Source organism: Entelurus aequoreus, linkage group LG08 (genome assembly GCF_033978785.1).
Source record: "Entelurus aequoreus isolate RoL-2023_Sb linkage group LG08, RoL_Eaeq_v1.1, whole genome shotgun sequence".
NCBI lineage: Eukaryota > Metazoa > Chordata > Actinopteri > Syngnathiformes > Syngnathidae > Entelurus > Entelurus aequoreus.
The window spans coordinates 78,961,183-78,984,855 of record NC_084738.1 but is presented as its reverse complement, the minus strand read 5'-3'; the positions used below and the strand labels follow the sequence as shown (position 1 = coordinate 78,984,855).

The following is a 23,673-nucleotide window of genomic DNA, read 5'->3' as shown; positions in this document are numbered from 1 at the left end:
ACGGCCAAAAATACTAGTCAAAGATCCTCCATGTGCCAATCTGCTATTTTTAAGAACCTACTACAAAAAAGACTAATCAAAGATCCTCTATTTGACAGTAGTTTGAAAAAAAACCCTATTGCTAAAAACGCTGTGCAAAGATCTTCTATGTGACAAAGGCGCTCTGCTGTTTTTAACAACCTACTGACAAAAACGATAGTCAAAGATCCTCTATATGACAGAAGCTTGACACTTTTTTTTAAGAACTTACTGCCAAAATCACTAGTCAAAGATCCACCATGTGACAATCTGCTGTTTTTAAGGACCTACTTCCAAAAAATGCCAGTCAAAGATCCTCTTTGCGAAAGGAGGTCCATGCTGTTTTCAAGAACCTACTGCCAAAAACACCAGTCAAAGATCATTCATGTGACAGGAGGTTCTTTGCTGTTTTTAAGAACCTACTGCAATAATACACAAGTTAAAGATCATCCATGTGACAACCTGCACTTTTTAAGGACCTACTGCCAAAAAGATCCTGTATTTGACAGGAGTACAGCACTGTTTAAAATAAAATCTATTGCTAAAAACTGTCTGCAAAGATCTTCTATGTGACAAAATGCTCTGCTCTTTTTAAGAACCCACTGACAAAAACGCTAGTCAAAGATCCTCTATACGACAGAAGCTTGATGCTTTTTTGAAGAACCCACTGCCAAAATCACTAGTCAAAGATCCTCTGTGAAAATCTGCTGTTTTTAAAAAGGACCTACTGCCAAAAAATGCCAGTCAAAGACCCTCTCTGCGACAGCACGTTAATGCTGTTTTTAAGAACATAATGCCAAAAACACCAGTCAAAGATCATTCATGTGACAATCTGCTGTTTTAAGAATCTACAACAAAAATGCCAATCAAAGATCCTCTACGTGACAGGAGGTCTATGCTCTTTTTAAGAACCTACTGCAATAAAACAAGTTAAAGATCCTCAATGTGACAATCAGCTCTTAAGAACATACTGCCAAAAACGCTAGTCAAAGATCTTCTATACGGCAGAAGTTTGATGCTTTTGTTAAGAACCTACTGCAATAAAAGACTAGTTAAAGATCCTCCATGTGACAATCTGCTCTTTTTAACAATCTTCTGCCAAAAAAAAGAACAGCATGCTGTTATGTACAAGGGGGGAAAAGGTCAGTATAGTACTGTTCTTGATTCATTACTACGGCAGTATTTCATTAGTACCAGATACCGTACAACCCTATTAGAAAGTAGCAAGTAACAAACGTGTCCGTATCATGAGCTTAACTTCATGAATGATTGTGTCCACTAAGTGTCGCCAAAAAAACAATTACCACTCCACTTGGTGTTTTCCATAGCTACCATTGTTCTCTGTTTGACCATTTTCACTTCAGCAGACTTTTTCTAACATTCCACACCGCTCGTCTGAAATGGACTTGTGCTGTTTTCAAGTTGAAGTGGAGTGGTCATTTGTTGTTTGGTGACAGCGAGTAGCCACAGTAATTTAGTTAAAGTTAAAGTGCAAATAATTGTCACACACACACACTAGGTGTGGCGAAATTATTATCTGCATTTGACCCATCACCCTTGATCACCCCCTGGGAGGTGAGGGGAGCAGTGAGCAGCAGCGGTGGCCGCGCCCGGGAATAATTTTTGGTGATTTAACCCCCAATTCCAACCCTTGATGCTGAGTGCCAAACAGGGAGCGAATGGGTCCCATTTTTATAGTCTTTGGTATGACTCGGCCGGGGTTTGAACACACAATCTACCCATCTCAGGGCGGACACTCTAACCACTAGGCCACTGTGAATGATGCAGTCACGTTTGTTACTGGATACTTTCTAATACGTTCCTGCCTTGGAGACTTTGTATGTAATAGGCAACTGTAATAATTTGATACTGACAAATGTGCTGTTTTATGGTAGAGTTATAACATATGTCTAGCTTGTATGCTATTGTGTGCTTAGCTGTTGTGTAGCTGCTTGCTCCTGGAAGCCTATAGCCTGGCATGGTACCTCAGTGTATATGACTTGGGTGAAATGGAAGGTATTGTGCGAGGACATTTTGATGTTGAAGTCAAACGAGTCTTACCTCAGGCCACTTCTCTTGGATGACGTCGATGATGTCATCGGTGAAATCTCCCTGAATGATTATTTCATCCTCGGCCGTGACGGAGGCGCCACAAGAGAATTTCTGTGCAAAGAAGCGCTGAGCCTCTTTGAGTTCGATGTCTGCCAGAGAGACCGCAAGCGTTAGCGTTCAAAAGCGGCCTTTTCATAATAAAAAATAATTTAAAAAAAGGTACGTGATGATTAAAAGGGTGAACTTACCAAAAGTGGCCATGCCGCACACTCGCGTGACGTATTTTTTCTTGGCTCGCGGGATCTTTGCTATCGTGATTTTCTGAGGCACCGTCTTCTTCTTCTGTTTGATCTGGCCACGCCCACCTACACAACAAACATAGCATGAGTAACGTGTGACGGCCTGCAGTACCAGCCAGCAACCAGCAGAGGGCCCCGCTGAATTCAGGCCCGACTGGGCTGCTGCTCCAACAGGAAGTACAAAATTATTTAAAAAATTTAATACACCTTTATTTTGTAAAGTTCAACATTTACAAACAAACATATGAACAAAGACAATTAATGGTGCCGAGTGTCTGAATCTGTGAGTTTTAGGTGTAACCGTACAAAATGAGCTAGAGCTAGCCTAAAATGTTAGCATGCACACATTAAAAAACCTCTAAAGGCTTAGTGGCCACATGCGTGGACAGCACCTTTTAGCTCTTATTTCCAAAATTGTGTACACTACTGAATTGGGGTCTTATGGCCGCTTATGTGGACACTTATACTGCCATCTGGTGGTGTGTGAAGAGCATAACATACAATGGAAAAAAAGTGTAAAAATAAGAATTAGCATGTCACTAAACATGAAGTACACATTTGTGTACTTATGGACTAAGTACATCATATCAAAAGATGATTCTTAGTTTTTATTCTAATTAGGGTCCAATAAGCCCAAACAGCAAAGAGAAATAAAAAAAAAAGCATGTAAACAAACAGTTTGGGCCTTAAGAGGTTAAAATGCTAACACTTAGCATGTGTGCTAACGACGGCCTGCTAACAGTTAGCATGTCTCAAGTAACACGGCTGTAAGGTGTATGGCTGTGGAAATAGAGAAAAAAAGTGTAAAATTAGATGAAAAAGTTAGCATGCTTAAGGTAGCTTGCTAGCATGCTAACATTAGCACACTAACAGATAACAGATGTCACATACCAAGTTGTATGACTGTAGGTTAAACGGGTTGCAAAATTAGCTCAAAATGCTAGCACGCAAACGTAAACCTGCTGCTCCTGGTCTGAGCTGCTGTGACCTAGATTACCGCAGGGCTCGAATTTAACCACGGGAACCGTGGCAAAAGCCGCGACCGCTCACGTCGTTTGCCGTAATGCCCTAAAAAAAATGACCGAAATCGACGGCAAGAACATGCCTTGACCGCCTTTGACTTTGTACTTGTTAATGGACGAGAAATGTAACAATAAACGGTATAATGATAATTTGCGATAGAATTCCAGACGGTTAGTAATACCGCCTAATTTTTTAATTACTGAAAAAATGTCATTTATTAATGCATTTTAGGCAACAGGAAGTCAGGCGCACTATCGTCGTTTGGTTTGATAATTATGGCTGACCAACGACATCGACTTTGCTGCGGAGATTTCCCCTCGGAGTAAACTGAGCCGAGCGCTTGGTTTAACCTCAATTTCCCTCACTTCACGGCGCGTGTTCAAGAGCGCACTGCTGTGTTTGGATGGAGACAAGTATGGACAATATTGGAGACAATTGTCTCCATACTAAAAGTATACAGCCAAGGAGAAAAGTTTGATGTTGCTTTTATTTTGTCAATACAGCCTCCATCAGCCGCTGTGACTGAGAGTCAATGAGGTGAGGAAACATGCAGCAGGCGATGTTTCACATGTTGTCACAACTTTTTTATAAAGTTTGTTTACTGGGGTGTTCACGCCATTATTTAACTGCAAACTGTATCAGTGTTCCAATAACATCAATAATAGCTCAAATGCTTTGTCATCTCATTGAATTGAACACAGGCTGTGAAGATTGTGTATTTGATGTGTGAGGTGTCACTCCTCTTTTGTTTTTGTTGGCCAAACTGTTGCACTGAACGACAAGGAGGCGTTGTTGGAGAAGAACAAAGCTTGTTTATTAGACTTTATCTTCATTAGCCAAACTGATTTGTTTTATTTTAATATCAAAAAGTAAACATGCTTGTTTAAATTTCTTGTGTTTTTGTCATGTCACAAAAGGTATTACTTCAAAAACCATTCATGTGACACATCATTTTGTTAATGTATTATTGTGTATTGTTGATTCCTATATGACATATTTTCGCTCAAAATCTTAATGGATCTGTCCGGACACAGCATCTACATGTACATATAAATGTACATCACTTAGAAACAAATAAATAATACAAAAAAAAATACCTCCCTCTATCAAAATGTAAAAATTTAGATAAAAGGCATCATTTAGTGACAAAAAGCTGACAAGTTGATATTATTAAATAATTACAAAAACAGTATATATATATATATATATATACACATACACACAACCTACTCAGTGGCCTAGTGGCTAGAGTGTCCGCCACTAGATGGGTAGGTTGTGAGTTCAAACCCTAGCCGAGTCATACCAAAGACTATGAAAATGGGACCCATTACCTCCCTGCTTGGCACTCGGCATCAAGGGTTGGAATTGGGGGTTTAATCACCAAAAATTATTCCCGGGCGCGGCCACCGCTGCTGCTCACTGCTCCCCTCACCTCCCAGGCGGTGACCAAGGGGATGGGTCAAATGCAGAGGACAAATTTCACCACACCTAGTGTGTGTGTGACAATCATTGGTACTTTAACTTGACTTTAACTAAAATATGAGCCCTCCTTTAAGGCAACACTTGCCTTGACCTTAAAAAGTTAAAATGTGAGGCCTGTTGCCGTAATAACTCGTGAAACACTTAAAAGTGCAGATTTCAACCATTGAAATAATAATAATAGATTTTATTTGTAAAAAGCACAATACATTGAGCAAACAACCTCAAAGTGCTACAGTGTATTAAAAAAATCAAAATAAATAGATAATAAAAATAAAAACTACAACAGCCTAAAAGCTAGAACTAGTATGCATATATCTAAAAAAAAAGGCTTTTAAAAAAAAGAAGGGTTTTTAAGCCTTTTTTAAAAACATCCACAGTCTGTGGTGCCCTCAGGTGGTCAGGGAGAGCGTTCCACAGACTGGGAGCGGCGAAGCAATAATACTTTATTTCCGGTCATTTAAAAAACAGCACTGCACATCTGAATGGCAGCTACAGTTTGGATGTGTAAGGTCTAAAAAAATGATGTAGAACATCTGGCGGGCCGGATTGAAAATCTTAATGGGCCGTACTTTGCCCAGGTGTGGTGTATGGGGACGGTTTCTGCACGCACCTCTCTTCTGCTTCTTCTTCTCCTCCTCCTCGCCAGCAGGGGGAGCGTCTCCAGCGTCGGGATCCTGTTTGGGCGCCTTTGCTGCCGGGCCAGTTGGACAGAAGGACGAGGCAAACTGTTAGGAATCAACTTATTAGCGGCGTGGCGGCCAAAGTGGGCTCACCGAGAGTCATCCTGGCAAAAACGTCAGGGAAGTTCTTCTCCAGCCACTGCCGACATTTGGCGGGCTCGGGCATGTACTCGCAGTACTACGGACAAGAGACAGATTACTCGCAAAAGTTCTTGGCTTGAACCCGAGGATGGTTGAACTTACCTCTGAAGGCAGAGAGCACACTGTAGGGGGGACAACGGCAGTTGGTTATTGATGGAGAAGTGAGAAAACGGTGAAGGTACAAATGATATAAAGTACCTCCACAATAAAGCACCTTCAATGGGTACTTGGAGTCTGGGTCCACGGTGGTCTCTTGTTCTGTTCTGCTTTCTAAATCCATCTCAGTAGCCATTACAAACTGTCTAGAAAACAACATTGCAGAGTTTTTTACTGTAAAATCAACTTTGGTACTGTTTTTTTCTACATACAGTAAGACACTAAAACATTAAAAAACAAACAATAAAAACATTAAAACAACAAGAATTTACAGCTAAAAACAGTGGTATTGTAATTCCATTCTATTTATTCCATTTTTTTATATGCGGTAAAAAATCCACTGCTTTTACTGTAAAATTCTGGTGACTGAGCTGCCAGTTTTTAAAGTAAAATACATTTTAAAAAAGTGCTGCGTATGTAAAAATATATTGTTAATGTATTATATATCCATCCATCAATTTCTACCGCTTGTCCCTTTTGGGGTCGCGGGGGGTGCTGGAGCCTATCTCAGCTGCATTCGGGCGGAAGGCGGGGTACACCCTGGACAAGTCGCCACCTCATCGTATATATACACATGTATATTCATATATGGTGACTAAGCTGCCAGTTTTTAAGAGTAAAATAAATGTTAAAAATTTGCTGTGTATGTAAAAAAATATGTTGTTAATGTATTATATATACACATGTATATTCATATATTACTCATTGTTAAACGCGGCCCTCTAAGGGCAACCATAACTGCGATGTGGCCCTCAATGAAAACGAGTTTGACACCCCTGATGTATATAAAACGATGACGGATGCTTCCGGATGTTTTTAGAGCGCTTTATAGGCGGATTAGAGCCACTCCTATTGGCTCCGTTAGCTGACTTTTGCTAGCGTTTATTTACGAGTTAGAATGCATAGAAATGTAATAACATGGGTTTGGAAGCTGCATCTGTTTAGCACACAGCTTCCTCCTTATATTCATGCTCAAAAAGATACGTTTCTGGATCGTCATTTGTCCCAAAGTAGTTGTCAACGCTCATGAAGTCTGCCATGATGCGTAGTGTTGTTTTTGAAAGGAAAAACGAACACGGTGATGAGTCTGTGAAATGAATACTTTTAAAATTAGCAAAACATGTCAATATTACATGTTATTATGAATGTTACTCCATTACAGCATGTATATAAAACGACGACGGATGCTTTCGGATGTTTTTAGAGTGCTTTATGGGCGGATTAGAGCGACTCCTATTGGCTCTGTTGTTAGCTGACTTTTGCTAGCATTTTTTTACGAGTAAGAATGCATAGAAATATAACAATGTGTTCTTGTCTTACATGGGGATTGTAAATGACGTCCCTGTACAAGTGGAAATTGTGCAGTAAGTGATTGTTTTATCATGTTCGTAGTTTGTCGATCTTGTTCAACACTTAGCAATAATGCTACATGATGCTTAGTAATTCACTGAAGCTGCATCTGTTTAGCACGCAGCTTCCTTATATTCATGCTCAAAAATATAAGTTTCTGGATCATCTTTTGTCCCAAAGTAGTTGTTAACGCTCACGAAGTCTGCCATGATGCGTAGTGTTGTTGTTGAAAGGAAAAACGAACACTGTGATGAGTCTGTGAAATGAATACTTAAAATGAGCAAAATATGTCAATATTACATGTTCAGTGTTTCCCATAAACTGCCAAGATACCTGTGGCGGTGGGGGCATGGCTATGGGCGTGGTTACCATGACATCACCGAGTAATTTGCATAATTTACTACAATGATTTGATTTTCTTTAAAAAGGCTCAAAAAATGTATACTTACTAATTAATAATAACAGTTTTGTTTTAAACGTCCATCCATCCATCCATTTTACAATATAATTACAACACTTTATGTACATATTTATATACAGATTTGAACAATAAGTTATTCACTGAAATATATTAATTGTGGTTCTTACAAAAAATATATCTTATAAAATATAAAAGCTAAAATGTCTCAAAGTTCTGCCCCTTTAATTAGTGCATACTAAATAATTTAACTTTAGCCTACTACTACAACCATATTATTTACCAGCAACATAAAGTGAAACAGAGGCAGAGGTGTCCTGCCACAGTCAGTAACAAATAAACAGAAAACAGTAGTGGTGGTAGATAGACACAGAGCTTCATCAAACATCTGATCCACTGAACAAAGAGCTCCAAAAATCTTGAACTTTAGACTGCCATCAGTTTTACTCCCTATATTATTTACCAGCAACATAAAGTGAAACAGAGGCAGAGGTGTCCTGCCACAGTCAGTAACAAATAAACAGAAAACAGTAGTGGTGGTAGATAGACACAGAGCTTCATCAAACATCTGATCCACTGAACAAAGAGCTCCAAAAATCTTGAACTTTAGACTGCCATCAGTTTTACTCCCTATATTATTTACCAGCAACATAAAGTGAAACAGAGGCAGAGGTGTCCTGCCACAGTCAGTAACAAATAAACAGAAAACAGTAGTGGTGGTAGATAGACACAGAGCTTCATCAAACATCTGATCCACTGAACAAAGAGCTCCAAAAATCTTGAACTTTAGACTGCCATCAGTTTTACTCCCTACACTTAACCGTGTGTTTCCTACTGCCTGCAGACTTTGCACCCTTTGTTATATACAGTGGTGTGTTTCTAATATAAATACATATAATAAAGTCAAATACAAATAAGGCAATAAGAGAAGTATCCTACACTTCTCTTTTGTAAAGTAAATCTGAACAGCCGATATGGGCATCTACATCAACTATATGATTTGCCTGAGAAGCTGGAGAGGACAAAAGAAAAATTTAAAAAAAAATTTTAAAATTTTTTTAAATTTATTTTTATTTGTGGCGGACGTAATTCTTTCGTGGCGGGCCGCCACAAATAAATGAATGTGTGGGAAACCCTGATGTTATTATGATTGTTACTCCATTAAAGCATGTATATAAAACGACGACGGATGCTTTCGGATGTTTTTAGAGCGCTTAATAGGCGGATTAGAGCGACTCCTATTGGTTCCGTTGTTAGCTGACTTTTACTAGCGTTTATTTACGAGTTAGACTGCATAGAAACGTAATAACATGGGTTTGAAAGCTGCATCTGTTTAGCACGCAGCTTCCTCCTTATATTCATGCTCAAAAATATACATTTCTGGATCATCTTTTGTCCTAAAGTAGTTGTCAACGCTCATGAAGTCTGCCATGATGCGTAGTGTTGTTGTTAAAAGGAAAAACGGACACTGTGATGAGTCTGTGAAATTAATACTTAAAATGAGCTAAATATGTAAATATTACATGTTATTAGGAATGTTAGTCCATTACAGCATGTATATTAAACGATAACGAATGCTTTCGGATGTTTTTAGAGCGCTTTAGAGCAACTCCTATTGGCTCCATTGTTAGCTGACTTTTGCTAGCGTTTATTTACGAGTTAGAATGCATATAAACATAACAACATGGGTTTGGAAGCTGCATCTGTTTAGCACACAGCATCCTCCTTATATTCATGCTCAAAAATATAAGTTTCTGGATCATCATTTGTCCCAAAGTAGTTGTTAACACTCACAAAGTATGCCATGATGCGTAGTGTTGTTGTTGAAAGGAAAAACGAACACTGTGATGAGTCTGTGAAATTAATACTTTTAAAATGAGCAAAATATGTCAATATTACATGTTATTATGAATGTTATTCCATTACAGCATGTATATAAAACGATGACGGATGTTTTTAGAGCGCTTTATAGGCGGATTAGAGCAACTCCTATTGGCTCCGTTGATAGCTGACTTTTACTAGCGTTTATTTACGAGTTAGAATGCATAGAAGTATAATAACATGTGTTCTTGTTTTACATGGGGATTGTAAAAGTGCACTTCCCCTTCAAGTGAATGAATGGGCTACAATTGAACACTGACTAAATAATACCTAAATGAATTATAATTTCCAAACCCGCATAAAACATACTTTGTTCGAGTGCTCGAATAGAGAAGTCGGAAGTTTACTATTAGCTTTCTTGCTAGCATGACTAGCCAAGCTAGCTAACACATGCGAGCGTTACACCGGCTCGGGCTCCTAAATGGTACGAATTTGTAAAGTTATTAGCAAAGAAGAGTTGTCGAATTTCTCCTCAATAGTGTAAATATGTGTTTCTAGTATCGTAAAAGTGGCATTTGAGTGTCATCTCCTGCCATCATGTTATGTTGAGTCACACAGCTGTCACCGTTAGCTTAGCATCGAACTCCTCTTTGAAAATAATATGTATAATAAATAAAAAGGTACGTACCCCAACCAAATAATTCTTTAAAACTGCTTTCTTTCCGATAGCAAGACTGGCATCGTTGATGTTGATTTATGCTTCAGAATGTCATTCTTGTTGGGCTTATGGAGGTTTTTAGTTTGCGTAGTTTAAAGCACGCCTCTGCTGGCCTTCTTGCTCGTTTAAGTGATTGGAGGAAGACGGAGAAAAGTGTGCTCGCTAGTGATGACGCCCCCTGGCGCTTTGGAGCAGAACGACATAGCCAGAACGTTTTGAAATGACACTGTATCTACTTATTTCAGTTTACTAAAAAGAAAAAATAGCATAAAACTTGTATTTCGAAACATAATATTAAGTATTCATTGAGCAGGTGTGCTTTTTTGTCGTCTTAATCGCAGCGCCCTGTATTTGGGGATTTTCAAAATAAAAGACAATTCGTTTTAAAACCGTGCTAATTCGATACAATAAAGAACTCAATAATTTCCAAATAAAAAATATTTTATAAAATAATTAGTAAACATAGGATACATGTTTTAACATACTCGTTTTATGTTCAGTTATGTCGGTAAATATTTTTAATTGGAAAGGAAATACTCACTCGGCATTTCCGCCTCAGGGAGGAAACCCAGTGTAGTCCGGTTTTTAAAAAAAAGAACTAAAACTGCGCAAACTATCCCATAATCTTACCCTTTGAAAATAATATGTAAAATTAAAAAAAAGTACGTACCCCACCAAATATTCTTTAAAACTGCTTTCTTTTCGATAGCAAGACTGGCATCGTTGACGTTGATTTATGCTTCAGAATGTCGTTCTTGTTGGGCTTTTCAAAATAAAGACAATTAGTTTTAAAACCGTGCTAATTCGATACAATAAACAACTCAATAATTTCCAAATGAAATTATTTCGTAAAATAATTAGTAACCATAGGATATATGTTTGAACATACTCGTTCATGTTCAGTTATGTTGGTAAATATTTTTAATTGGAAAAGAAATACTAACTCGGCATTTCCGCCTCAGGGAGGAAACCCAGTGTAGTCCGGCTTTAAAAAATAAATTAAAATCTGTGCAAACTAACCCATCATCTTACAATTTGCCTGACCCAAAATATAAGATGTTTCGCCGTTTCGCCACACCTGACGCGCCTTCTAAATATGGGGGCTTTTCGTGCACGTTAATGGCCTCTAAAAGGCGTCCAAAATAAAATGAAATAAAATAAACCCCCCCCCCCCGCTGTTGTCCCGCTCCAAACAGGACCGCAAACCTGTGTCCGCGGCACTGCCTGGCGGGAAGTCGACACGACGCTTCCAGGTAGCAATGGAGAGGCGCTCTAGTTCCTCCTCTTGATCGACGGCTTTCCCGTCCAGCCGCATTCCTGGAGCGCGTTACCGTCTCCCGTCACGTTACCGACTTGACGTTTATTACAAATCAGGCGACTGATACCGTGTTGCCCCACGGTTGTGTGAGAACGGATGTACCTAATGTTGTGTCCATTAAGACTGCAGCGTTTACATGCATTCAAAATATTTAATCGAATGATCTAATATTTTATTTCTCTCCTACATGACGTTTTCTCCTTCCTAAAATAATAATACATTTAATCTATGGTGCCTTTTTGATCAGGAGATCTCAAAAGGCTTCTTTAAGATAGGTACATTCTGGTGCTAGCTGGCGATATTTTCAGCAAGTAAAACTTGAATAGTGTATTTGTGTTCTTATTATAATATTTATTTAAATCTATTATAATATATATATATATTTTTTTTCTGTCACTCACAAAAGCAACTAAGAATTTTAGCAGCAAGTTGTTGTTATCGTAGACATCTTATAAGTAGACGCAACAATGGCTGCTGTGACGCGAGAAATTGGGCCGCCATCTTGAAGTGGTGATGACTAAACTGACAGTTGACAGGTAGAAAACAAAGATGGTGTTCAGCGTTTTCCTGCTCAAATGAGCGGACTGTTGAAAATAGGAATCGGGGGATTACTTTCCACAAGTAAGACTTAACATTAACGTACTATTGGTTGCATTTTGTGAAAAGAATATTACCACAGAGTTGAGAAGGAGCAAAGATCTTCAATAGTACAGAAATTGTAGCCGCTAGCAAACAACAGTATGAACATAATAGAATTGCTTGTCAATTAAATTAATTAAATTTAAAAATGTCATACTTGAATAACATAAAGTTGAAATAAATGATGAAGATAAAGATTGTAAAAGACAACAGCGGTAAAAGTTAGGACCACAGTCCAGATTGTGTAGGGGGGGGGGTAAGTAATATATGTTAGCTAACTAGACAATCAGATGGACAGTGGCTATACAGTATTATACAAGTCTAAATTTAGTCTAGCTTTCCAACCCTATTTTTATGTAGGATATACGCATGTATATATAACCTAATCCTATTGTTTCTTGAATTTAAAAATAGCTGACCGTTTTTTTCCCCCTTCTCTGGGATTATATTCCCAGTTTTCATCTCGGACGTCTGGTCACTTAAAGCATATAAAATTATTCTATTACTGTTAAGCAAACTATGAATAATAAAACATGTGTCTTTTATCATAGCTACACGTATGACAAAAAAGCGCGTGAAAATCAGTGGTATTCAGTGAGGTAAAATGAATTGCACTGAGTGGAGCGGACCACCACTCCAAGATGGTGGCCCCGCGACTTGTCAGCGCCAGTAGGCAGTAGCGCTCCATGCTGCGTCTACTTATAAGATGTCTATGGTTGTTATGATAGCACATGATAGCTAGCCTTTGTAGCTAAAGTTTGGTAAATCGCTGTCATTAGCTGACAACACAAAGCTTTACGTAAGCCCGAGTTTACGTCATTACCCTGGAAAAGTTAGCGTTCTTTAAGCAGCCACAGTAAAGGTTGGAAACAGCCCCTTTTAAGAAAATTAGCTTTGTCATTTAGTTGCGAGAATCGGTTTGAATCGAGACTCCGGTTGAATTGAGAATAGATTCGAAATCGAATTAAATCCTACATTTTTGTAAGATTACCATCCCTGATGATGATACTCCTAAAATATACTATAATTGTCCTGATAAATTAGTATTTTGGGACCAAAATATATTTCAATACTTTTCTAACCTTTTCAAAATAAAGGGTATTGTATTATTTTTGTCAAAATTATGAGGGACAAGCGGTCAAAAATAGATTGTTAATATCTGCTTACTTCTAGAGATGTCCGATAATATTGACCTGCCTTTAAAATGTAATATCGGAAATTATCGGTATCGTTTTTTTTATTATCGGTATCGTTTTTTTTGTGTTTTTAAAAAAAAAATTAAATCAACATAAAAAACACAAGATACACTTACAAATAGTGCACCAACCCAAAAAACCTCCCTCCCACTCATTCACACAAAAGGGTTGTTTCTTTCTGTTATTAATATTCTGGTTCCTACATTATATATCAATATATATCAATACAGTCTGCAAGGGATACAGTTCGTAAGCACACATGATTGTGCATGCTGCTGGTCCACTAATAATACTAACCTTTAACAGTTAATTTTACTCATTTTCATTAATTACTAGTTTCTATGTAACTGTTTTTATATTGTTTTACTTTCTTTTTTATTCAAGAAAATGCTTTTAATTTATTTATGTTATTTTATTAATATTTAAAAAAAGGACCTTATCTTCACCATACCTGGTTGTCCAAATTAGGCATAATAATATGTTAATTCCATGACTGTATACATCAGTATCGGTTGATATCGGTATCGGTTGATATCGGTATCGGTAATTAAAGAGTTGGACAATATCGGAATATCGGATATCGGCAAAAAGCCATTATCTGACATCCCTACTTACTTCCTGTTTCAACATGTTCTATCTACACTTCTGTTCAAATGTAATAATCACTTATTCTTCTGATACTTTACATAAGTATGGCTGATATTACACATGTTGTTATCGATCCGATACCAAGTAGTTACAGGATCATACATTGGTCATAGTTAAAGTCCTCCTGTGTCTAGGAACTTATTTCCTGAGTTGATATTTTATATTATTATAAATTACATTCTATTTCCAGGAAAACCGGAATTTGGTTTGTAACTTGGGAAAGTGTTAGTTTGAATGTCCAGGATGAGTGGAATGTGTTGATGTTGGAATGGGTTGAATAGGTTGAAAAATGTGGGAATTGTGCAACTTGGAAACATGTCCCATTCATTTCAATGGGAACTTCCTAAAATTTGGGAAATTGAGATTTAAAAAAAAAGATTGATAGCATGAATGTCCTGAATGAGCTGAATTGGTTGGTTTCAAAATTGTTTTAATCGGTCGAGAAATGTTGAAGTAGGAACAGTTTTTAATTGAGAAATGTAATTACGGAATTTCGGGAAAAACGGGAATGTTTCTAGGTCCTAAACCAACTTGTTTTATTGTCCTGACTAAGAAAAATGTTTTGACGGTGAAACATTTGAAATGGGATGAAAAAAGGAAAAGGAGTAGTCAAACGAAAAAGGTCTGAAATAGGGTTAGAAAAGGACAGGAATTCCTGGAAATTTGTTGAAGGTGGAAAAATGGTAGCTTGAATGTCGAGGATGAGTTGAATGTGTTGATGGTGGAATGGTTTGAATTAGTGGGAATTGTGGAACTTTGCAGAATGTCCCATTGAAATTTTTCCAAAAGTAGGAATTTTGGGAAAAGTGGGAATTTTTTTGAAAATGGTAAAAAAAAAAACTTGAATGAGTTGGAATGGTTGGTGTTGGAAGAAATGTTGAAGTAGTAACATGTTGAACTGAGAAATGGTATTACGGAATTTCGGGAAAACCGGGAATTTTTACAGTTCAAAAAACAACTTTGTTTCTTTTCCTAATTAAAAGGAATGTTTTGACGGTTGAAATACGTCGAAAAATGTGGCAGGAGTAGTCGCCAGAAAAAAAGGGTGGAAATAGGGCTTTGGAAAACCAGGAATTCTGGAAGATCCTGGAATTTTTTTGAACTTGGAACAAAAGGTAGTTTAAATTTCCAGAATGGTGGAATGTGTTGAAGGAGCAATGGTTTGAATCGGTTGAAAAATGTGGAAATGGTGGAAGTTTGAAAAATGGCCAATTCGTTTTGAATGGGGAAAAATGTTCCGGAAAACCTGGAATTCTGGGGAATTTTTCGGAATTTGTCAAGAAAAAGCCCGCGATTCCCGAATAGGCCGAACAGTTTGAAGTCGGAACGGTTTGAATTGGATGACATGTGGAAGGTAGAGCGCGCCAAATTCTGGAGAAGAAGAAGAAAAAGTGCCGTTTCTGCTTGTACGTGCTCTCTGTGTGTGTGTGTGTGTGTGTGTGTGTGTGTGTGTGTGTGTGTGTGTGTGTGTGTGTGTGTGTGTTGACTCACACGAAAAAAAAAAAAAGTACTGGTATTATATTGCCTTATTATTGATCTTACATGCAGTATAGGCACTAGGTACTATTTTGACTCACACACAAAAAAAAGTACTGGTATTATATTGCCTTATTATTGATTTTACATGCAGTATAGGCACTAGGTACTATGTTGACTCACACAAAAAAAAAGTACTGGCATTTTTCAAAGGCAGTGTAGTACCTTTTTAAAAATGAATTAGTACCACAGTACTTTATTAGTACCCGTATATCGTACAACCCTATTTTTGGTGGAGATGTTGCGTCCCGTTTCGGGCCCCCTTAAAGGCCTACTGAAAGCCACTACTACCGACCACGCAGTCTGATAGTTTATATATCAATGATGAAATCTTAACATTGCAACACATGCCAATACGGCCGGGTTAACTTATAAAGTGACATTTTAAATTTCCCGCTAAACTTCCGGTTGGAAACACCTTTGGAGGATGACATATGCGCGTGACGTAGCCAGTTTAACAGAGGTATGGCTCCCCCATTGAAGCCAATACGAAATAGCTCTGTTTTCATCTCATAATTCCACAGTATTCTGGACATCTGTGTTGGTGAATCTGTTGCAATTTGTTCATTGCATTATGGAGAAAGAAGCTGAGCAAGCAAAGAAGAAAGTTGTCGGTGCGATGCGGAGTATTTTGCGAGGGAAGTCAGCAACACAACACAGCCGGCGTTTCATAGTTTACATTCCCGAAAGATGCAGTCAAGATCGAAGAACTCGGACAACAGAGACTCTTACCAGGAGGACTTTGATTTGGATACACAGACGCCTGTAGAGAACTGGGACAACACAGACTCTTACCAGGATTACTTTGATTTGGATACACAGACGCAGACGCGATACCGTGAGTACGCAGCTGCGCTTCCAAACATTTGATCGCTTGCCCGTACGTGCGTGTCACGTACGTAACTTTGGTTAAATATATAAGCTTTATGAACCTTGGGTTAGGTGAACGGTCCTTTGGGCTGAGTGAGTGTGTGTGTTGTGCAGGTGTTTGAATTGTATTGGCGGGTTATATGGACGGGATCCCGTCCATATAACTCGCTCGAGCTATAACTAGCTCGAGCTAGTAGCTAGGAGCTAGCATAACAAACACCTAGGTGTTTTTACGCGGGATTAATTTGTGGCATATTAAATATACGCCTGGTTGTGTTGTGGCTAATAGAGTACCGTAATTTCCGGACTATAAGCCGCACCTGACTATAAGCCGCACCAGCTAAATTTAGGAGAAAATACAGATTGCTCCATATATAAGCCGCACCCGACTATAAGCCGCAGGGTTTTGATGTGTAATTACCGTAGTATATAGGGGTTCCTGCTACCACGGAGGGGATTGTCGGGACAGAGATGACTGTTTGGGAACGCAAAGCGTCCCATTTATTAACAATAAATCTTTCAATCATTCAATCAAACTTTCACATCTTTGACATGGCGAACAGCATTCGTGCAGAGTACAAATAATACAACGGTGCAAAGTAATACAAAGTGCTCGCCTGTACGTTATCAAAAATAACCAGCCTACCGGTACATGAAAAGTCAGTCTTTAATCATTGTGTCATCGTCTTCCTCCTGCGTACTAAAACCACCGAAATCCTCTTCGTCGGTGTCGGAGAAGAACAGGCCGTAAATAAGCCGCACCCTTGTATAAGCCGCAGGGACCAGAACGAGGGGAAAAAGTAGCGGCTTATAGTCCGGAAATTACGGTATATATATGTCTTGTGTTTATTTACTGTTGTAGTCATTCCCAGCTGAATATCAGGTCCCACCCGCCTCTCACAGCATCTTCCCTATCTGAATCGCTTCCACTCCCCACTAGTCCTTCACTTGCCTTTTCCTCATCCACAAATCTTTCATCCTCGCTCAAATTAATGGGGAAATCGTCGCATCATTGTAAACAATAGGGAACTTTGCGTATATGTTCAACTGACTACGTCACGCTACTTCCGGTAGGGGCAAGCCTTTTTTTATCAGATACCAAAAGTTGCAATCTTTATCGTCGTTGTTCTATACTAAATCCTTTCAGCAAAAATATGGCAATATCGCGAAATGATCAAGTATGACACATAGAATAGATCTGCTATCCCCGTTTAAATAAAAACATTTAATTTCAGTAGGCCTTTAAGGGGCCCTGGCCTTGGAACGTCGGAGGACCACAAACTCGTTTTGCTAGCAGAACGACCTGTTTCCATGCATCAAAAATCTCCCGTGCAGTCCGGGTGTGTTCCGACGCCCGTCGTCTTTCAGAGCGCCGAGACTCCGCCCAAAGGGGGCGGGGTTTGAGGCGTCCTGACAGCGACCGGCTTTCCTTTGGGCCGCAAACGTCACATTTTCACCTCGTCGTCGTTCAGCCAAGTGTGGCGTTAACCTCTGGATAGTCGGTCCCTCCTGGTTTGAGTTCTCTAGTGGTTTCTGATGGCATCTTAAAGGGAAGAATCCGTTTTTTGAAGTGAGGTGTGGAACCAGTCGGGCAGGGTGGATTGGTGCTTCATGTTGGGTAATACCAGTTTCTCTTCTTCGCCGTCTCGATTAAACCTTTCTTTCTTCACAAGCTCTTCTGCTCAGCTTTATTATGAAGGCCGAAAATTTTCACAAACACCATTTATTCATTTTTTTTTAACCACAAAGGTTTCCTGGATTTTGATGCACTAAAGACGCTTCCGGAAGGCTGCAGGACTTGACTGGAGCAAAGGGCAAGGGCTATTTTTCCTTCTTGTTGGACCTGTGTGTGTGTGTTGTGTGCTTTGTAAGTCCTTCCAGTCAGCAAGATGAGCAAAACGAAGAACAAAAGTGAGAACAAGACAGAAAAAGCTTTAGCGGCTGAAAAGGGGCAATTTGGGAAACAACAGGTAAGGATTTTTATTTTGTTATTGTACGCTCTTATTGGCTAAAACTGTCTTTTTCCAGGTCCAATTCACTAAAATACATCAAATATTGTTACATCATTGACATATAGTGTTAATAATTGAACAAAACCAGAGTTTTTATGGTTTAATGCACTAAAAGACATCAAATATTGCCTCATTATTGATATTAAATACTGTTAATAAATAAATGAAACATCACTTTTTTAGTCCCACTCACTAAAAGACATCAAATATTGCCTCATTTATGATATTAAATACTGTTAATAAATAAATGAAACATCACTTTTTTAGTCCCACTCACTAAAAGACATCAAATATTGCCTCATTTATGATATTAAATACTGTTAATAAATAAATGAAACAGCACTTTTTTAGTCCCACTCACTAAAATACATCAAATATTGCTACATCATTGACATATACTGTTAATAATTGAACAAAACCGCAGTTTTTTGTGGTTTAATTCACTAAAATACATAATTTATTGCCACTTTTTTGACATATAGTGTAAATAAATAAATGAGACAGCACTTTTTTTAGTCCCATTCACTAAAATACATTAAATATTCTTGAATTATTGACATATACTGTTAATTGAACAAAACCACAGTTTAATGGTTTGATTCACTAAAATACATCATTTATTGACACAATATTGACACATACTGTAGAAAATAAATGACACTACACCTTTTTAGTCCCATTCACAAAAATACATCAAATATTCCTGAATTATTGACATATAGTGTGACTATATTGACAATACAATGCTTTTTGTGGTGAAATTCATTAAGCTACATCAAATATTGCCACGTTATTGACATATAATGTATATTTATTGACAGAGCACTGCTTTATGTGATCAAATTCACTAAAATACATCAAATATTGTTACATCATTGACATATAGTGTTAATAATTGAACAAAACCAGAGTTTTTATGGTTTAATGCACTAAAAGACATCAAATATTGCCTCATTATTGATATTAAATACTGTTAATAAATAAATGAAACAGCACTTTTTTAGTCCCACTCACTAAAATACATCAAATATTGCTACATCATTGACCTATACTGTTAATAATTGAACAAAATCGCAGTTTTTTGTGGTTTAATTCACTAAAATACATAATTTATTGCCACTTTTTTGACATATAGTGTAAATAAATAAATGAGACAGCACTTTTTTTAGTCCCATTCACTAAAATACATAAAATATTCTTGAATTATTGACATATACTGTTAATAATTGAACAAAACCACAGTTTTATGGTTTAATTCACTAAAATACATCATTTATTGACACAATATTGACACATACTGTAGAAAATAAATGACACTACACCTTTTTAGTCCCATTCACAAAAATACATAAAATATTCCTGAATTATTGACATGTAGTGTGACTATATTGACAATACAATGCTTTTTGTGGTGAAATTCATTAAGCTACATCAAATATTGCCACGTTATTGACATATAATGTATATTTATTGACAGAGCACTGCTTTATGTGATCAAATTCACTAAAATACATCAAATATTGTTACATCATTGACATATAGTGTTAATAATTGAACAAAACCAGAGTTTTTATGGTTTAATGCACTAAAAGACATCAAATATTGCCTCATTATTGATATTAAATACTGTAAATAAATAAATGAAACAGCACTTTTTTAGTCCCACTCACTAAAATACATCAAATATTGCTACGTCATTGACATATACTGTTAATAATTGAACAAAACCGCAGTTTTTTGTGGTTTAATTCACTAAAATACATAATTTATTGCCACTTTTTTGACATATAGTGTAAATAAATAAATGAGACAGCACTTTTTTTAGTCCCATTCACTAAAATACATAAAATATTCTTGAATTATTGACATATACTGTTAATTGAACAAAACCACAGTTTAATGGTTTGATTCACTAAAATACATCATTTATTGACACAATATTGACACATACTGTAGAAAATAAATGACACTACACCTTTTTAGTCCCATTCACAAAAATACATCAAATATTCCTGAATTATTGACATATAGTGTGACTATATTGACAATACAATGCTTTTTATGGTGAAATTCATTAAGCTACATCAAATATTGCCACGTTATTGACATATATTGTATATTTATTGACAGAGCACTGCTTTATGTGATCAAATTCACTAAAATACATCAAATATTGTTACATCATTGACATATAGTGTTAATAATTGAACAAAACCAGAGTTTTTATGGTTTAATGCACTAAAAGACATCAAATATTGCCTCATTATTGATATTAAATACTGTTAATAAATAAATGAAACAGCACTTTTTTAGTCCCACTCACTAAAATACATCAAATATTGCTACATCATTGACATATACTGTTAATAATTGCACAAAACCACAGTTTTTTATGGTTTAATTCACTAAAATACATAATTCATTGCCACTTTTTTGACATATAGTGTAAATAAATAAATGAGACAGCACTTTTTTTAGTCCCATTCACTAAAATACATAAAATATTCTTGAATTATTGACATATACTGTTAATAATTGAACAAAACCACAGTTTTATGGTTTAATTCACTAAAATACATCATTTATTGACACAATATTGACACATACTGTAGAAAAAAAATGACACTACACCTTTTTAGTCCCATTCACAAAAATACATCAAATATTCCTGAATTATTGACATATAGTGTGACTATATTGACAATACAATGCTTTTTATGGTGAAATTCATTAAGCTACATCAAATATTGCCACGTTATTGACATATAATGTATATTTATTGACAGAGCACTGCTTTATGTGATCAAATTCACTAAAATACATCAAATATTGTTACATCATTGACATATAGTGTTAATAATTGAACAAAACCAGAGTTTTTATGGTTTAATGCACTAAAAGACATCAAATATTGCCTCATTATTGATATTAAATACTGTTAATAAATAAATGAAACAGCACTTTTTTAGTCCCACTCACTAAAATACATCAAATATTGCTACATCATTGACATATACTGTTAATAATTGAACAAAACCGCAGTTTTTTGTGGTTTAATTCACTAAAATACATAATTTATTGCCACTTTTTTGACATATAGTGTAAATAAATAACAGCACTTTTTTTAGTCCCATTCACTAAAATACATAAAATATTCTTGAATTATTGACATATACTGTTAATTGAACAAAACCACAGTTTAATGGTTTGATTCACTAAAATACATCATTTATTGACACAATATTGACACATACCGTAGAAAATAAATGACACTACACCTTTTTAGTCCCATTCACAAAAATACATCAAATATTCCTGAATTATTGACATATAGTGTGACTATATTGACAATACAATGATTTTTGTGGTGGAATTCATTAAGCTACATCAAATATTGCCACGTTATTGACATATAATGTATATTTATTGACAGAGCACTGCTTTATGTGATCAAATTCACTAAAATACATCAAATATTGTTACATAATTGACATATAGTGTTAATAATTGAACAAAACCAGAGTTTTTATGGTTTAATGCACTAAAAGACATCAAATATTGCCTCATTATTGATATTAAATACTGTTAATAAATAAATGAAACAGCACTTTTTTAGTCCCACTCACTAAAATACATCAAATATTGCTACATCATTGACATATACTGTTAATAATTGAACAAAACCGCAGTTTTTTGTGGTTTAATTCACTAAAATACATAATTTATTGCCACTTTTTTGACATATAGTGTAAATAAATAACAGCACTTTTTTTTAGTCCCATTCACTAAAATACATACAATATTCTTGAATTATTGACATATACTGTTAATTGAACAAAACCACAGTTTAATGGTTTGATTCACTAAAATACATCATTTATTGACACAATATTGACACATACTGTAGAAAATAAATGACACTACACCTTTTTAGTCCCATTCACAAAAATACATCAAATATTCCTGAATTATTGACATATAGTGTGACTATATTGACAATACAATGCTTTTTGTGGTGAAATTCATTAAGCTACATCAAATATTGCCACGTTATTGACATATAATGTATATTTATTGACAGAGCACTGCTTTATGTGATCAAATTCACTAAAATACATCAAATATTGTTACATCATTGACATACAGTGTTAATAATTGAACAAAACCAGAGTTTTTATGGTTTAATGCATTAAAAGACATCAAATATTGCCTCATTTATGATATTAAATACTGTTAATAAATAAATGAAACAGCACTTTTTTAGTCCCACTCACTAAAATACATCAAATATTGCTACATCATTGACATATACTGTTAATAATTGAACAAAACCGCAGTTTTTTGTGGTTTAATTCACTAAAATACATAATTTATTGCCACTTTTTTGACATATAGTGTAAATAAATAACAGCACTTTTTTTAGTCCCATTCACTAAAATACATAAAATATTCTTGAATTATTGACATATACTGTTAATTGAACAAAACCACAGTTTAACACGCGAAGTCCCAGAGAAGGGTCAATTGACATTTTTACCTAGAAAACACACAAGAGGGTCATTTGACCCCTAGTCCCCCCTGTGGACACTCCTTTTGTTATGAAAATGTGGCTGTTAGTGGCACACGGCAGGGGGCCACTTGAGCCTGTGTGGGGGAGGGGACCTTACAGCTCAAGCTTTAGTTCTGAGGTAGGTTGTGTGTGTTTTTGCAAGGATCAACAGAATGAAGGGATCAACACTCTGACATTTATTGTTAAAAAAAATACAAAACAAAACATATTTACAAAGAATGAAAAAGCAACTGTTTTCCCAGTTTTGGTGTGGAGGGTTGTTGCAGAAGCAATTGTTATTTTTGTGTGCCAAAAATAGTTTAAAAAAAAAATTTTACAAAGAAAAAAGCATATTTACAAAGAATGAAAAACCATGTCCATGTAAACGTGACTGACATACATTTGAGCAGTCACTCACAATCCTGGCACTGCCATTGCTCCTTTCGGCATTTCTCACATGTATAATTTTTCTGTCTACCTAGACAAACTGCCCCTAACAGCCTCATTACCATAACAAAATGAGTGATTAGTGTATTCGGGAAAAGCGTCGGGCCAAATGACCCCTCTCTGGGTCTTCTAGGTAGACAGAAAAATGCTGGGACTTCTAGTGTTAATGGTTTGATTCACTAAAATACATCATTTATTGACACAATATTGACACATACTGTAGAAAATAAATGACACTACACCTTTTTAGTCCCATTCACAAAAATACATCAAATATTCCTGAATTATTGACATATAGTG

The 23,673-nt window shown here is 36.4% G+C and overlaps 2 protein-coding genes across 4 annotated transcripts in view; one reads left to right on the top strand and one right to left on the bottom strand.

Annotated features, from left to right (window-relative positions):
- The window catches only part of LOC133655245 (density-regulated protein-like), an 11,171-nt gene extending 838 nt beyond the window's left edge, over nucleotides 1-10,333 (bottom strand). The window contains exons 1-7 of one of the 3 annotated variants that reach the window (XM_062055222.1): nucleotides 10,129-10,333; nucleotides 5,894-5,997; nucleotides 5,798-5,817; nucleotides 5,648-5,732; nucleotides 5,485-5,565; nucleotides 2,319-2,435; nucleotides 2,080-2,219 (exon numbers count right to left, since the gene is read on the bottom strand). In XM_062055222.1, the coding sequence (XP_061911206.1) occupies nucleotides 2,080-2,219; nucleotides 2,319-2,435; nucleotides 5,485-5,565; nucleotides 5,648-5,732; nucleotides 5,798-5,817; nucleotides 5,894-5,987 (537 nt within the window). In that variant the 5' untranslated portion in view covers nucleotides 5,988-5,997; nucleotides 10,129-10,333. Of the gene's footprint in view, nucleotides 1-2,079; nucleotides 2,220-2,318; nucleotides 2,436-5,484; nucleotides 5,576-5,647; nucleotides 5,733-5,797; nucleotides 5,818-5,893; nucleotides 5,998-10,128 lie in introns of all 3 variants that reach the window. The other 2 variants (XM_062055221.1, XM_062055220.1) reach the window with 2 other exon arrangements.
- Nucleotides 10,334-17,443: 7,110 nt separating this feature from the next.
- Nucleotides 17,444-23,673, top strand: part of LOC133656315 (huntingtin-interacting protein 1-related protein-like) — an 86,027-nt gene continuing 79,797 nt past the window's right edge. Inside the window, exons 1-2 of the mRNA XM_062057341.1 lie at nucleotides 17,444-17,983; nucleotides 18,115-18,335. Of these exons, the coding sequence (XP_061913325.1) occupies nucleotides 18,255-18,335 (81 nt within the window). The 5' untranslated portion in view covers nucleotides 17,444-17,983; nucleotides 18,115-18,254. The remainder of the gene's footprint in view (nucleotides 17,984-18,114; nucleotides 18,336-23,673) is intronic.